Consider the following 14391-nt stretch of genomic DNA (forward strand, 5'->3'; position numbering starts at 1 on the left):
ACATAAAATTTGGATGTTGCATTTCTCTTAGGCCATATGCCTGCTCTTCTTTATGAATTTGTGTTCTCTTGGAAGGACCACTCTTCCCTCCCCTTCATTCTTTAGTTAATCCTTCATCATCTTCAGATCTCAGCTCAGTTGTCAGATCTTCATAGGAGCCTTCCATGAACTCCATGATAAGGTTGGTCTCCCTATTATATGTTCTCATAGTAACATCTACTCCATTTTTATCTTGTGGCACTTACCACAGTTACAGTCTTATATTTACTTGTGAGATTCTTTGATTAAAGTTTGTCTCTGCCAATTAGGCATAAGCTCTGTTGGAGCAAGAACATACCTGATGTATGCTCATTGCTAGTCCTGGGAGCATAGAATCGAATCTAGCACAGACTAGGTACAAGTGTGCTGTTTGAGGAGTTAAAACAAACTTGCTCCCATTGCTGTATATTCTTGTTAACATTTGGTATTGTTAGTATTTATTTTTGCCCATAATTAAAACTTTATTGAAAAACTGACACCAAAATAGGAGCGATCACTGTTGTGTACTTACAAAATTAAATAAAATTATATTATCTCGGCAGATTAACTAGAATTAGTGAATGGACAAGGCTTCCTGTGCTATAAGAAATTCAGGAAGTTGTATGGATCATTAGTGTTGCCTCCTTCTAAATGAACACCCTTCTGTGAGTCTGGTCTTTCCTCCTGTCAGCTGGCACAACACTGTTGAACAACCTGGACATTTTACATCCATAAAATAAGAAAGAATTTGGACTTTGAACTAGCTGTTTCTTTTTATGCTTTTTTCTTTTCTTCTTCCGAGGATGGATGTAGTAAACCTCTAGCCAAAGGTATGTTGATCTTTTCACAAGCCCAGCCTGAACAGATCTCTGGTATTTTTAATTTTAGTCATTCTGGTTGCTATGTAGGTCCAATTTGCATTTCCTGGATTATTAATGAGTGGGCACCTTTTCAACCCATTTGTCATTTGGATATCCTCTTTTATGAAAATGCTGGTTCAAGTCTCTTGCCCATTTTTCTATTATGCTTTCTGTTTTGTTTTGTTTTAATGATGTTTAGGAATTCGTTCTGTATTTTCAAAACAAGCCCGTTATTGGTTATATGTGTTGCAAATCTCTCCTCCCACTGTGTAGCTGGCATTTTCATTCTCTTAATAGTGTATTTTAATACATAATTTTAAAAAAATTAAAGCCAAACTTTAAATTTACCAAACTTTTCATTGTGGATAGGGTCCTATGTAAGAAATTCTGTCTACCCTAAGGTCTAGAAGCTATTGTCTTGTATGTTATCTTATAAAATCTTTATCATTTTACTTTTCACATGTAGATCTGAAAATCCTTTTGGAATGACTTTGCATGTCATATAATACGATATGTCGGGAGTCAAGAGTCATTGTTTTCCATATGAAAATCAAGTTGTTCCAGTACCATTTACTGAAAAGACTTTTTCCACTGCATCGCAGAGCCACCTTTGCTGTAAACCATATGCTCATATATTTGGGCAGTAGATCTGTTTCTGGGTTCTCTCTCTGTTACAAATGATTTCGAGTCTTCCTTAAAACCTATACCACACAGTCTAATTACTGTAGATTTGTAATAAGTCCCATCATCTGACAGTAAGATGTATCAGTTTATTCTTTTCCTCAAAATTATCTTGAAGATCGCCTTGGCTACTCTTGGCCCTCTGCATTTCCAAATAAATTTCAGTGTCAACTTTTCAATACACACACACACACACAGACACACTGCTGGAATTTAGGGATTATGAGGAATTTAGAGATCAATTTAGGAAAAATTGACATATTTCATGATATTAAGTTTTCCATTCATGAATATGGCATATGCCTCATTTACTTAAATCTTTAATTTATGTCAAGGTCTGTGTGGTATTTTTGTACCATTTTTCATTAGATAGTCCCCTAGGTAATTAAGTGATTTGTTTTTTGTTGGTTTTCATTTGGTTATTTAAATAGCATTTTTGTTTCATTTTAAAATTGTTCATTGCTAGCTGATAGAAATAAAATTGATTTTGGTATACTGCCCTTATAAGCAGAGACTGTTAAATTCACACATTTATTCTAATGGATTTAAATTCTTTTGGCTATGTTACGAGTAAAATCATATTGTCTAAAATGACTTCATAGTTCTTTATTTCCAATCTTATGTTTTATTTCTTTTTTATCTCTTATTGTACTATCTAAAAATCTTCATGACATTGTTAACTAGAAGTAGTGACACTAGGCATCTTTGTTTCATCACAGAGGGAAAGTTTCAGCATTTCCCAATTAAGTATGATGCTTGCTATAAATTTTATGTATTTGTTCTTTATCAGCTTCTTTATCAGATGTTTTCTTGAATTCCTAGTTTGATAAGAGTATTAATCATGAATGAATATTGTTTTACCAAATGCTTTTCCCATATTTATTTAATTGTTAAGATGGTCATATGATTTTTCCCTAGTATTCTGTTAGTTTGGTAAAATACAGTGCTTGATTTTGAAAGGTAAACCAATTTTTCATTCATGAAATAAACCCAAATTGGTCATGACATACATAATCCTTTTTATATGTTGATGAGTTCATTTACTAACATTTTACTTAGAATTTTTACATTTATGTCCGTGAGTGCGATTGGCCTATAATTTTTCTTTTTTCTAATGTCCTTGTCAAGCTTTGGACACAAGACAATGCTGGCATCCTACAATGAATCGGGAAGTATTCCCTCCTTTTATATTTAATGTAAGGGTTTCTGTTAGATTGGCATCTGGTGAAGCCAGCAGGGTCTGGAGTTTTCTTTGTGTGAGAGTTTTGAATTATGGATTTAATATCTTTCATAAATATAGAAGCATTCTGATTCTCTGTTTAATTCTTTTGTCAATTTTGGAGAGTTGTGTTTTTCTAGAAATTTGTGCATTTCATAGAAGCTTTCCAACTTGTTTTCATGAAGTTATTCTTAATATCCTCTTTTATCATTTCAATGGCTTTTTAATTTCAGTATTTATTTGTGCCTTTTCTCTTTTTCTTGATTAGTTTTACCAGGGAGAATCAATTTTGTGAGTCTTTTTAAAAAACCAACCCCTTAGTTATAGTATCTTTATTTTATATTTTATTGATTTCTGTTCTTTATCTTTCCATCCTTCCACTTTTTAGTAGATCTAAAAAGATCTAATTTTTCTTTTTTTACCATTTTGAGTTGGATGCTTGGATCAGTAATGAAGTCCCAGAGTCCCAGTGTCCTGTCGTAGTGACTAACTCACCCTTGCACCTTGGCTTTAGCTTGCCCTCCTCCTCTGCATTCACCCCAGTCTCTCACTCTTGCTTTCCTGTCTATGGCTGTTTTCATGCTACTAGACCACATGGCCTGCAAAGCCTAAAATCTTTGCTATCTGGCGCTTGACAGAAGTTTGCTGACTCCCATGCTAGGGATTATGCCATGCATCGTTAATTTATGAACGACTCATAGAAATCAATACTTTTACCACTTTCTGAATAAGACCTTAGAACAACTGAACTTAATTTACCTGCCTCATAACTAATCTTTATTATTAAAAACCACAAAATACTTGCAGTACTCTTTTTACATGATCAATATTTATTTAGATTTACCCACATATTTGTCATTTCATTGACCTTCATTCATTCCCCTGGGTCAACTTTCTATCTTGGATTGTTTTTCTTCTATCTAAAGAATCTTCTGTGATATTTATGTTAGTGTAGAATTCTTAATCACAAATTCTCTCAGTTTTTGTTTGTTTGAAAATGTCTGTATTTACTTTTCATTTTGAAAGATTTTTCCTGGATCTAGAAACCTAGGTTGGTAGTTATTTTGTATTGGCACTTCAAAGATATTGTTTCATTGTTTTCTGGTTGTCGTTATTTCTTTTGAAAATGTAGCTATCTGTCTTATTGTTGTTCCTCTGAAAGTAATCTTTCATTTCCTTTTTTCTTTTTTTAAAGAATTTGTCTGTTTAGACTTTCAACAGTTTTACAATGATGGGCTTAGATCTGAGGTTTCTGTTTGTTTTCTTGGTTTTTACATTGCTTCTTGAATCTGGGACTTGACATTGTGAGTTTGGAAAATTCTTAGCTATTATATTTTCAAACACTGCTTCTTCATTTTTCACTCTTCTTCTGAAACTTTCTAACCATTGTCTCATATGTCTCTTTTGTTCTTTTCTGTACTTTTCCCTGCCCTTTCCTCTCCTTTACTTCATTCTGGATATTTTCTGCTGACCTTTTAGTTCACCAATTCTCTTTTCAGAATCAGGAGGTAACATGCCAAGGGACAACTGCTGTTAAACACATTTAATCACCACAGTATAGTGAAGATTTGGGATGATTCTAAATGGGATTTAGTCCTATGAGGGCTGGTTCACATATACTCCAATGGTATAGCTCTTTAGAATTCAAACCAAAAGCCTAGGGGACAGCAATAGTATTTTCTAGAGTTCCTCCTTGGTGGACTCTGTATTACAGTTTTTGTCCCTCAGCCCCATAGTCTGTTAAAAGCTCTGCCCAGAAATTATCTCCATTTTAAATGATAATGAAGTCCAGTTATCTATTCTTTTTTCTTTTTATGATCTAGCCTCTGTGATAGTGGTGTACGTTCAATAAGTATTTGAGGGGTGAAAGAAATAATTTATTTTACATTTTCCCTTTAGGCAGAATAAGGAAGCAAATTTTATCCCAGCATTAGAACAAAATTCCCAATTATTAGACTCATCCAGTAATGAAAGGTGCTGCCTTTTAAGGAGCAAGTACCCATCACAACAAATGTTCACAAGAACATTCAAGTTTAAAGGTTCAAGCTTAAAAATCACTTGTCAAGAGATTGTGGAGAAGATTACAGGTTTGGCATTCATTTAGGTTATATAACCTCCAACTTTTTTTCCATCTCTTAGTTTCTGTGATTCCAATTTTTTGTTCCAGCTGTGATCTCTCTTCTTCCCCACCCCCATCTAGCTTTAGAACTTTGCTTCCTGGTTTCTGACAGTGTGATCTGAATTATGGAGTATAGGCCTTCTAACACATCTTCATAAAGAGTAGGGCAGTCAAAAGTGCTGACAATTAAGAACGCGGAATATTAAAATAAGCTCACTTTGCATTCTGACACAGCGAATCAACACAACGTTGCTTATCAAAGGCAATCACAAGTTCTTTTTCACAGAGTAAACACTCAGCTACGGACTTTACGAAAATGGATAGAAGAATATTGATTTGTCTATATAGTGAAAAGGGAAAAAAGGTTGATTTAATTGATTCACTGGGAGGAACAATAACAGCAGTTGGGAAGTTTACTTCCATGAGGACTAAAGCAATATCTCAGCTTTCATTCTTATTTATGTATGTATTCACTCAATTATTCAATCAGCAAACGTATTTTGAGAACATAAGCTGAGAAAAGGTGTGCCAAGGATTCACTTTGTTTGTTGAGACTTTTCAGCATTTCACAAGTGAATTTCATGAAAACTTTCTAGGGGCTTCACACCTTTTGGAACAGAATAATGTCTGCTTCTACTTTACATTTTGGGGAAAGAGCAGACAATTTAAATATTTTTCCTTTAAAATGGAGCTCTGTCAGGAGAACTTAAGGCCCTATGGTGGTTATTAGAAGGATGGGCATGCTTCTGGCAGCTGTCACTCTGTTGATCAATCAGCTGGCTGTCCCTAGCTGCTAACGTGGTCTGGTGTCTTCTACATTTTTATTATTTTTATTCCTAGTTATCTATTGTTTAATTTATACCAAGGAAAGACAGCAAGTTAGTCACAATTAGCAAACTGAGCAACTTTGCAGATTCACTTCAAAGGCAACTTTATCAGACCTTAAGGCGCATTCGTTGATCAAAAATCTTAGATATTCCACTCAAGCTTTCTGTAAACCTAAAACTGCTTTTTTAAAAGGTCGATTGATTTAAAAAGATAAATAAACAAATCCAATTTTATTCAAAGTGTAAACAAAAAATCTTATATGTCTTTCAAGCTGTCTCTAGTATTTCAAAAGCCAATAGTAAAAGACAAAATATAGTCATGATTACATATATAAGTGTATCATTGTGTTATGTAGAGAGAAACACATTGTGGTCTGAAACAAAATATAAAATATAGTAACCTAAACCATTTAATTTTTTAAAATGCAAACTACAAGAATTTGCAAACGAAAGTTTTTATCTGCATTCAGTACAGTTAATAGTTCAGGGTTTTTCCATCTTTTAATGTACATTATGACCAAACCAAGCACAATATAATGTCATTTTAATTTATTTGTCTTCTCCCTTATATAATCTATTTAAAGTCAGTTGAAAAGGATATCATTTGTTATATTGGGTAAGGCTAAATATTACCAAAGATTTCAGTAAGTATGAATTTTATAATATAATATTTGAAAAAAGTTTTAACTTCAGATAATATCTATCCAAAAAAAGTTTTAACTTTGGATAATATCTATATATCACACACAAATTACAAAGTGATTTTCTAAATTGTTAAGATTTCTCAAAAGTTATTTAGAACATTTTTTTTTTATTGGGAATTACTAAGCTACTGAGATGGGGAGCTTTTCCCTTATTTTACACTTGAGAAAACTGAGGTTCAGAGAAATTGAATCATTTGCCCAAGGACAAACAACTAACAGATGGCAGATTCTAGATTCAAATTCACGACAATCTGATCCTAAAATTCATGCTCTTACTCACTTATGCTATGTAGTAAGTAGTATGTGCCTGTGCGTACACACTGGCAGTAGAATTGGGGCAAAAGAAGTCTGAATGGCAAAATCCATAGGCAATGGTAATAGAGACTGAAGTTGTGATAAGTAAGGGCTAGAAATGATACTAAGGCTTCTAGCTCAGAGATTTAGGAAAATAGTGTTGCTACCATAAAAATAAATAAACAAACAATATGGGATTTTCATTTAGGTAAAAATGGGCTCGGATTTATTTTGGCCTTGCTGACTCACAAATTAAACATTAAGATTTACAGGTAGGCAGAGCTGTCATTATAGGCATTTGACAATATAGGATTTAAGCACTGTTGAAAGTCAGTGCTGAAAATGTAGATTTGGAATCCATCAACAAAGGGTAGTGGTTGAAATCAGAAGAGTGGAAGGGCACTGAGAGAATGAGAAGAGAATGAGAGTGAGGAGGGGGAAAAAAAAAAATGACCTAAGCCTTGGGGACAGCCCCACTTGTGGGTTTGAGGAGGAAAGAAATGGAGGCAAACAAAAAATAAAATAACATAACATAAAATAAAATAAAAAAGTTAAAGGAGAACTAGAGCAACATAGAATCTTGGAAATCAAGTGATAATAAATGTAGCTAAAATTTATTGAGCACATGGATCAAGTTTGTGCTGTGTATTTTACATACATTATCTTATTTAATTTTCATAGTAACTCAGGGAGGGAGGTTTGTGTATCACTATTGACAGGAAGAGGACAGGGAGGTTTAGCAAAGTTATGTTATATGCCCATTGCTCAGCTGGTAAGTCCAAGAGCAAAAACTGGAATCCGTATTTCCAGTGTCCAGAGTCCATTTTCTAACCAATGCTATTCAGAGAGCACAAGGCAAACTGCTGTGATGTGAGAAGAAAATATAAAAATTAAGATTATTATAACTCATGCTTTTTAAATTGTATTTTTGTACATACTTAGCCCTCTGTATCCACATGTCTCACATCTACGGATTCAACCAACCACAGATGAAAAATGTTCTTTTTTAAATGTTACATTATTGTTGATGTGTATTCTGTAGTTAGATCTACGCTAGTTGCATCTGTATTGAACATGTCTGTACATGAACTTTTTTCCTTGTTCTTGTTCCTTAAACAATCCAGTATGTCAACTATTTATATGGTATTTACATTGTATTAGGTATTACAAGTAATCTATGAGTGAGTTAAGGTGCAGGGGAGGATGTGCTTAGGTTACATGCAAATACAACACTATTTTATATGAGAACATGAGCATCTTTGGATTTTGGTATTGTGGGTGTCCGGGAACCAATCCCCCGCAGATAACAAGGGATGACTGTATTTTACAACATGTACCCTATGTTAGTGTGGTAATGCATGCATATCATATATACATGAATAATTTATAAATTAATAAGTATATATTTATTGGGGTGTATACTCAAATAATTTACTAATGTGAGGATGCAATAAAAATTTTTGGAGATTATTGCTTTAAACCACCACGCAAAACTGCCTTTCATGTCTTTTTCCCATCTTCAACAAGAAGCCACATTCACTTTATATGACCATGTTACCTTTTAAATGCAATGGTAGTTCTAATTGAGTTAAATAAAAACTGCTTATTTCACAGGTTCTTTCCATGTCATTCTTGGTATTTTCAGAAATTCACAAAGGTCTTTGGGCCATTTGATATTTTGTAATAGTGGAAGGAACACAGGCCTTACTCCAGAGAGACCTATGTTCAAATATCAACTTTGACCTTACTGACCATATGGCCTCAGACAAGTACTTAATTTCTCAGAGCCTCAGTTTACTCATCTGTAAAGTGGAAGTAATATTTACCTGGCAGACTACTATGAAGTTTAGCAATAGCATAGGAAATAACTTAGCACTGGGCCTAGCATACAGTAGATACTTTTAAAAGGACATCAAATCATAGTAATAGCAGCAGTACTTATTTACTATCAACAACCTCTGTGGCCCAATAGTCCTCTAAAATCAGGTCACATTTGGCAAAGTTTGGCCTATATTATTCTTAATTCAACCAGGACACATATTTGAGCATAAACAAAAACTATTTTCCTGAAATAAATAGGGTCACTGTATATGGATGGCTGTGTGGGTTGGGGTACTCCATGCACTGTAAGGGCAATGGCTCCTCCTAGCATTGTGTAGAGTGATAGCCCTGGAAATGTGCTGGGGAAAAACACAGAAGTATGGCAGCTGCAACAGAACCAAAAGAGATAAATGCTGCTGCCTGTGTTTGCATTGGTTGGTATGCTGAATGCCTGGCTACTTGTTTGATGCTCTCCACAGATCTGTACTCCCGATTTGGTGGTGTTCCTGGCTTGCGCCAATCAGAGGCTCAAAGAAAGATTACTGAAGCGTGCAGAGCAACAGGGCCGTCCTGATGACAATCTGAAAGCTACCCAAAGGAGACTAATGAACTTCAAACAGAATGCTGCTCCACTGGTTAAATACTTCCAGGAAAGAGGGCTCATCATGACCGTAAGTTAGCTATAGTTTTATATGTCTAGTACAAGAGTGATCTTTCAGATCTCTCATTAGCCTTTTTCTCGGTTAGAAATCTTTACATTAAAAAAATGCTTTTCTTGGGTGCAGATTCAACGAAAAAACTGATAATTTTGACCTGATTTACCTTTATTAAGCCATCATGATTTTTAAAAAATACTTTCATTTTAGTTTGATTTTATAAAAGTGAATTGTTAACCTTGGCTAGAATTCTGTAGCTCCCAAATAAGTTTTTTAAAAAAATAGGATTTTGAAATAATTTTTGTATAATTTTAAGCAATACTTGCCCAGTTTCTCAACTTTTCTGTCTTTGGAAATCTAATAAAATTGATATACTTAAAAACACAGTTGACACAGTGCTATATTAGACTTAAATTGCTAAGTTAGGCTTTATCATACTGTACCACATAAAGAAATGAGAGTCTGATGGCATAAAAAAGTTTTCCTAAGGGTTTGACTTGTCATGAAGAAGTGATACTGTCTCAGAATCGAAGGTGTTGATCTTTCCGCTCCATTGATACAATGCAAATATTAGTATCTTCATAAATGTTTTGTTTGTTTTGTGGTTAATGATACTCAACGTGTCAATGAAGGATGAGGCTGAATCATTAGTTAATATAATTATTAGAATATAGGAAGTTAGAGGTAAAAATTCAGCTAAATTTATGATCCCTACAAACATCATAGATTAAAACACAGGTGATAAAGCGGAACATAGGCCACCTGAAGACAGCATTTTACAAAGGACACCAAAACTGGGACAACTCCATGACGGTCACGATGGAGGCAGACCTCAGCAGAGCGCTCCCCTCAGTCTTTTTCACCAGACCAGAGTTTTTTGTCAAATGGGTTACAAGCTTCCGTAGAGAATCTGATAAAAAATGACCATGCTTATCCCAATAAAATACACGTTTTTCACAAATTTTAGGTAAATCTACTGAAGCCCATCCATAGAGCTCCTGTGACCTAACAGTTACTGGGTTAACAATCTCTTCATTAGACTAAGATGCCCTTAGATCTGAAAGAGAATGTCACGACATTTGAATGGTAATCTCTTTGCAGTCTTTTTTAGCACTATAAAGAAGTATTTATTAGAATTTGCTCTTTGAGTCAAAGTTGTCATGTCAGACAATTGTAAATCTGCTCTGAAAATTATTCACAATGCCACAGTTCATTTTATGGTACAAAAGAGATATTGATTAACGGGAAAGCTTCCAGAAAAATCAGGGTGCCTGTTTCTGTGGCTGTTTTGTGTTGGGATTACTGCTTGTTTCTCTTTCAAGTCACCAATGCTGACGACTCCTCATTGTGTCTTAAAAAAAATAAATTTACCCAACAGACCAAACCTCCAACGAGAAGGTGCAGAGCCAGAGTTTTAATTGATGTTTGCAAGGCTTAAAGGTATTAGTGGAGAGTCTCTGCTTACTCCCTGCTTGTCACGTTCGTCATCACAAGCAGAGCAGATTTCCCCAATGAATGCAGAGTGGGGATTGTTAATTTACTAATATTTTGCATGGAAGTGAAACGCTGTTGCCTCTAATTGAGGGAGTCGGTAACAATGTGGATGACAGCGTGTCACCTCACTGCTAAAACCAAATGTGCTTTAAGATAAACGCTTCTAATTATCCGGAGAAGACTTGCCTTGGAAAGTCACCTTTTGAAAAGTGGTGAGCACAAACACAGGCTAAGCTCTGGGGAATATAATTTGAAAATTTAGTCTGACAAAGCAGCAAGTGTTGCTTCCTGAAACCACATGTCCTCCTTCAAAACCTGGATCATCGTTCACTCTTACAATTAAAATATGTTTGGTAGGATTTCAGCTTGTAAAGATGAGTTAAATAATACAAATCGTTATCCTTATTAATCACAAGCATTTAACGATTTTAATAAAAATCTGAGGGTTAATAGATCCAACACAGATATTTCCTTTTCTCTGTAGTTTTTTTTCTTTTTTTCTTTTGCTTCTTCTTAAGGACCACAGAGCTCACTCACATCCGTCTTCCGTCCAGTTGAGAAACGTCATCTTGATGCTCCTCTTCCCTAGGGCTTTGAAATCTGAAATCTCTCACTTGGAATATCAGTTGCACTGCCATTTAATAAATTCATGGTGCCCTATAACTTGGTCTTCATCCATAATTGGAGGTATTGTTACTTGCCGTGTAATGTTGTTACACGGGTGAGATGAGAGAACGCTTGTAACGTGGCAGACGGTGGCAATTCAGAGGACGTGTTTAAAATGCACCATGGAGCCACGTTGCCTGGTTCAGAGTCCAGCTTCACCACCTGTACCTGTGTGACCTTCTGCAGGTTACTTAGCTTTTCTGTGACTCAGATGCCTGACCTGTAAAATGTGTGTAATCGTTGATCCTACCTCACGGTAATTGTGAGGAGTAAATGGATATTAAGTACTTACAACAATGCCTGGAATGTTGTGCAATTTAAATAATTAATATTTACTTTATAATTTTTTTATTTCTTCCTCTCTTCTTCTCCCTCTAAGGCCCATCTTTTGGAACCCATACTTACCAGTAACAGTTCTGTGCTCTTTGAGGGTACTCTGTTGCTTTTTCTCCCTTAGATTGATTATTGAAGGAATCCAAAATGAAGAAGTTAGGTTTTAAAAACTTCATGCCAAATTCATTTTCCTTTAAATGTGTCTATGAATCAGTTATAAAACTGTGCCAGTGTTTTCTTTAACTTCTAATCATCCATGTAATTAAGACATATAATGATTGAATAATGTAGTTGAATTTTAACAGATGTCACCGCATTGTTTTTCCTTTTGTACTTCATCATTCTCTATCTGTTGATAAATTTGACTAAAGAAAAAAACTAGGGTTTGTTTGTTTGTTATAAAAGAACTAGTTTGACTGAAGAGAAAACCTGATCAAAATAGCCAGGGAAAACATGCTATTGCTTGAATACTGTATGTTGTTTATGTGGTTCCCTTCATTTTTACTTTTTTATTGCACTTGTCTACATACAGCCATCTGTGTAGGTATTAAATGATATGATGTCACAAGACTACTCTATTAGGGACTTCATAGAATCTTTTCAAACAAGCTTATATGTTGTTGTTTTAACTTACCATTAAGATTGAATGTAATTGCTCATCACGTCTTTTAGAGCTTGATGCTTCTAATTAATGATTAGGATGCTGTGGGTTCCCAAAGTTTGTCAGAAGTTTTCTTCAAAGTTTGTTTGAGTGTTACTGAGACTAGGAAAGCTGCTTATTGAGTCTTACTGAGTAAGCTGTGTCTTATAACATTTTGGAGCACGTGGAGTTGATGAAACTATGTAACTCGAACAATAATTCCTCTTTTATAGATTTTTAAAGCCTCGATAGTACATTTGTTTAATGATAATTTTTTGTTTTAAACCTGTAAAAAAAAAAACAACCCACTAGCTTTTGTTTTTATCGTCTTCACTAAGTTCGAACCCCTTTTTTAAGAAATAGCGTTAGTTAAGACAGGTCAAGACTTTGTGAATTTAATGAACTCTGTAAAATATATATGTAGCTTTGTTTAATTTTTTTAAGAAAGGGTGTTTTAAAATGCCTAAAAATAATATGGTAAGATGTAATATTTATGGTATTTTCCAAAATGCATTGTGCCATTGGATATTCTACTCAGTCGGAATAACATGTGTGCAACTTGCCAGGGAAATGGTTGCACAAACGAGTACATTGAACAAACTCTACTTAAGATGGGTGGTAATCAGTGAAAGTCCATATTTAGCTTTAGGTGTGAAGTAAGCAAATAGTTGTTTTTCTTCTGGACTTTTTATAGGAGGAAGCAAGAGAAGCATAACTTACATGAAAAGTAAGCTTTAGTCATAGGATGTTTGAGAGGTCTACTAATGAATACCCAGATTTACTGACTGGATTGCTTCAGCCAGGAAAGGCATAGGCTGAAAAATGTTAATATCAGGATTATTTCTTGTTCACCAACACCAATTTTCCTGGGAAATTTGGTGAGGGACTAATTATAAACCACCTTGACGTATAACAAGGGCACATAGACCAGTGATTTCCTAATGTTTAATAGAGCAGAAAAAAATTTTTTTTAATTGGGTTAAGATGAAGTTGGCTTTTTCCCCTAAAAATGACTTTAATTTTTAGAGCGGTTTGAGGTTCACAGCAAATTTGAGAGGGAGCTATAGAGATTGCCCATATATACTCCCTGCTCCCATATATGAGTATGCACAACCTCCCCCATTAAAAACATCCCCCACCAGAGTGGTGCATCTGTTACAATTGATGGACCTACACATCATAATTACCCCAAATCCATAGTTTACGTTAGGGTTCATGTTCACTCTTGGTGTTGCATTTCCTATGGGTTTGAAGGAATGTATAACATGTATCCATCATTACAATATCATACAGAATATTTTCACTGCCCTAAAAAATCCTCTGTGCTCCACCTCTTCATGCCTCTCCACCTCCCCCCAGCCCCCTACATTGACCCTGACAACCACTGACCTTTTTACTGTCTCCATAGCTTTGCTTTCTCCAGAATGTCATGGAATTGTACTCTTACAGTATGTAGCCTTTTCAGATTGGTTTCTTTCACTTAGTAATATGCATTTAAGTTTCCTCCATGTCATTTCATGGCTCGAAAGCTCATTTCTTTTTAGTGCTGAATAATATTCCATTGTCTGTTTTTACTACAGTTTATTCATTCACCTGCTGAAGGACATCTCAGTTGCTTCCAGGTTTTGGTGATTATAATACTATTAATACCCATCCATGTGCAGGCTTTTGTGTGGACATAAGTTTTCAGTTCACCTGGATAAACACCAAGGAGCACGATTGCTGGATGGTAACATAAGTGTATGGTTAGTTTTATAAGAAACGACCAAACTGACTTCCAAAGTGGCTGCACCATTTTGCAGTCCCACCAGCAATGAAAGAGAGTTCCTGTTGCTCCGCATCTTCGGCAGCATTCGGTGTTGTCAGTGTTCTCTGAGTTTTGGCCATTCTAATAGATGTGTAGTGGTATCTTATTGTTGTTTTGTCATTTCCCTAGTTGGCTTTTTTTATTTTACTGAGGGCAGGAAAAAAAAATCTATAATTGCCATTATTTAAAAAGGGATACTTTTAGCACAAAAAAATTAGGCATGATATAACTCCAAATAAAGTCTCTAAATGA

At 34.9% G+C, this 14391-nt stretch overlaps 1 protein-coding gene and 1 pseudogene across 2 annotated transcripts in view; one reads left to right on the forward strand and one right to left on the reverse strand.

Annotated features, from left to right (window-relative positions):
- Window positions 1-14391, forward strand: part of AK5 (adenylate kinase 5) — a 202633-nt gene that overhangs the window by 35632 nt on the left and 152610 nt on the right. For both annotated transcript variants that reach the window (XM_019743342.2, XM_019743343.2), the window contains exon 6: window positions 9023-9214. In XM_019743342.2, the coding sequence (XP_019598901.2) occupies window positions 9023-9214 (192 nt within the window). The remainder of the gene's footprint in view (window positions 1-9022; window positions 9215-14391) is intronic.
- On the reverse strand, window positions 650-4293 carry LOC109453545 (small ribosomal subunit protein eS27-like; annotated as a pseudogene).

Source organism: Rhinolophus sinicus, linkage group LG06, assembly GCF_036562045.2.
Source record: "Rhinolophus sinicus isolate RSC01 linkage group LG06, ASM3656204v1, whole genome shotgun sequence".
Taxonomy (NCBI): domain Eukaryota; kingdom Metazoa; phylum Chordata; class Mammalia; order Chiroptera; family Rhinolophidae; genus Rhinolophus; species Rhinolophus sinicus.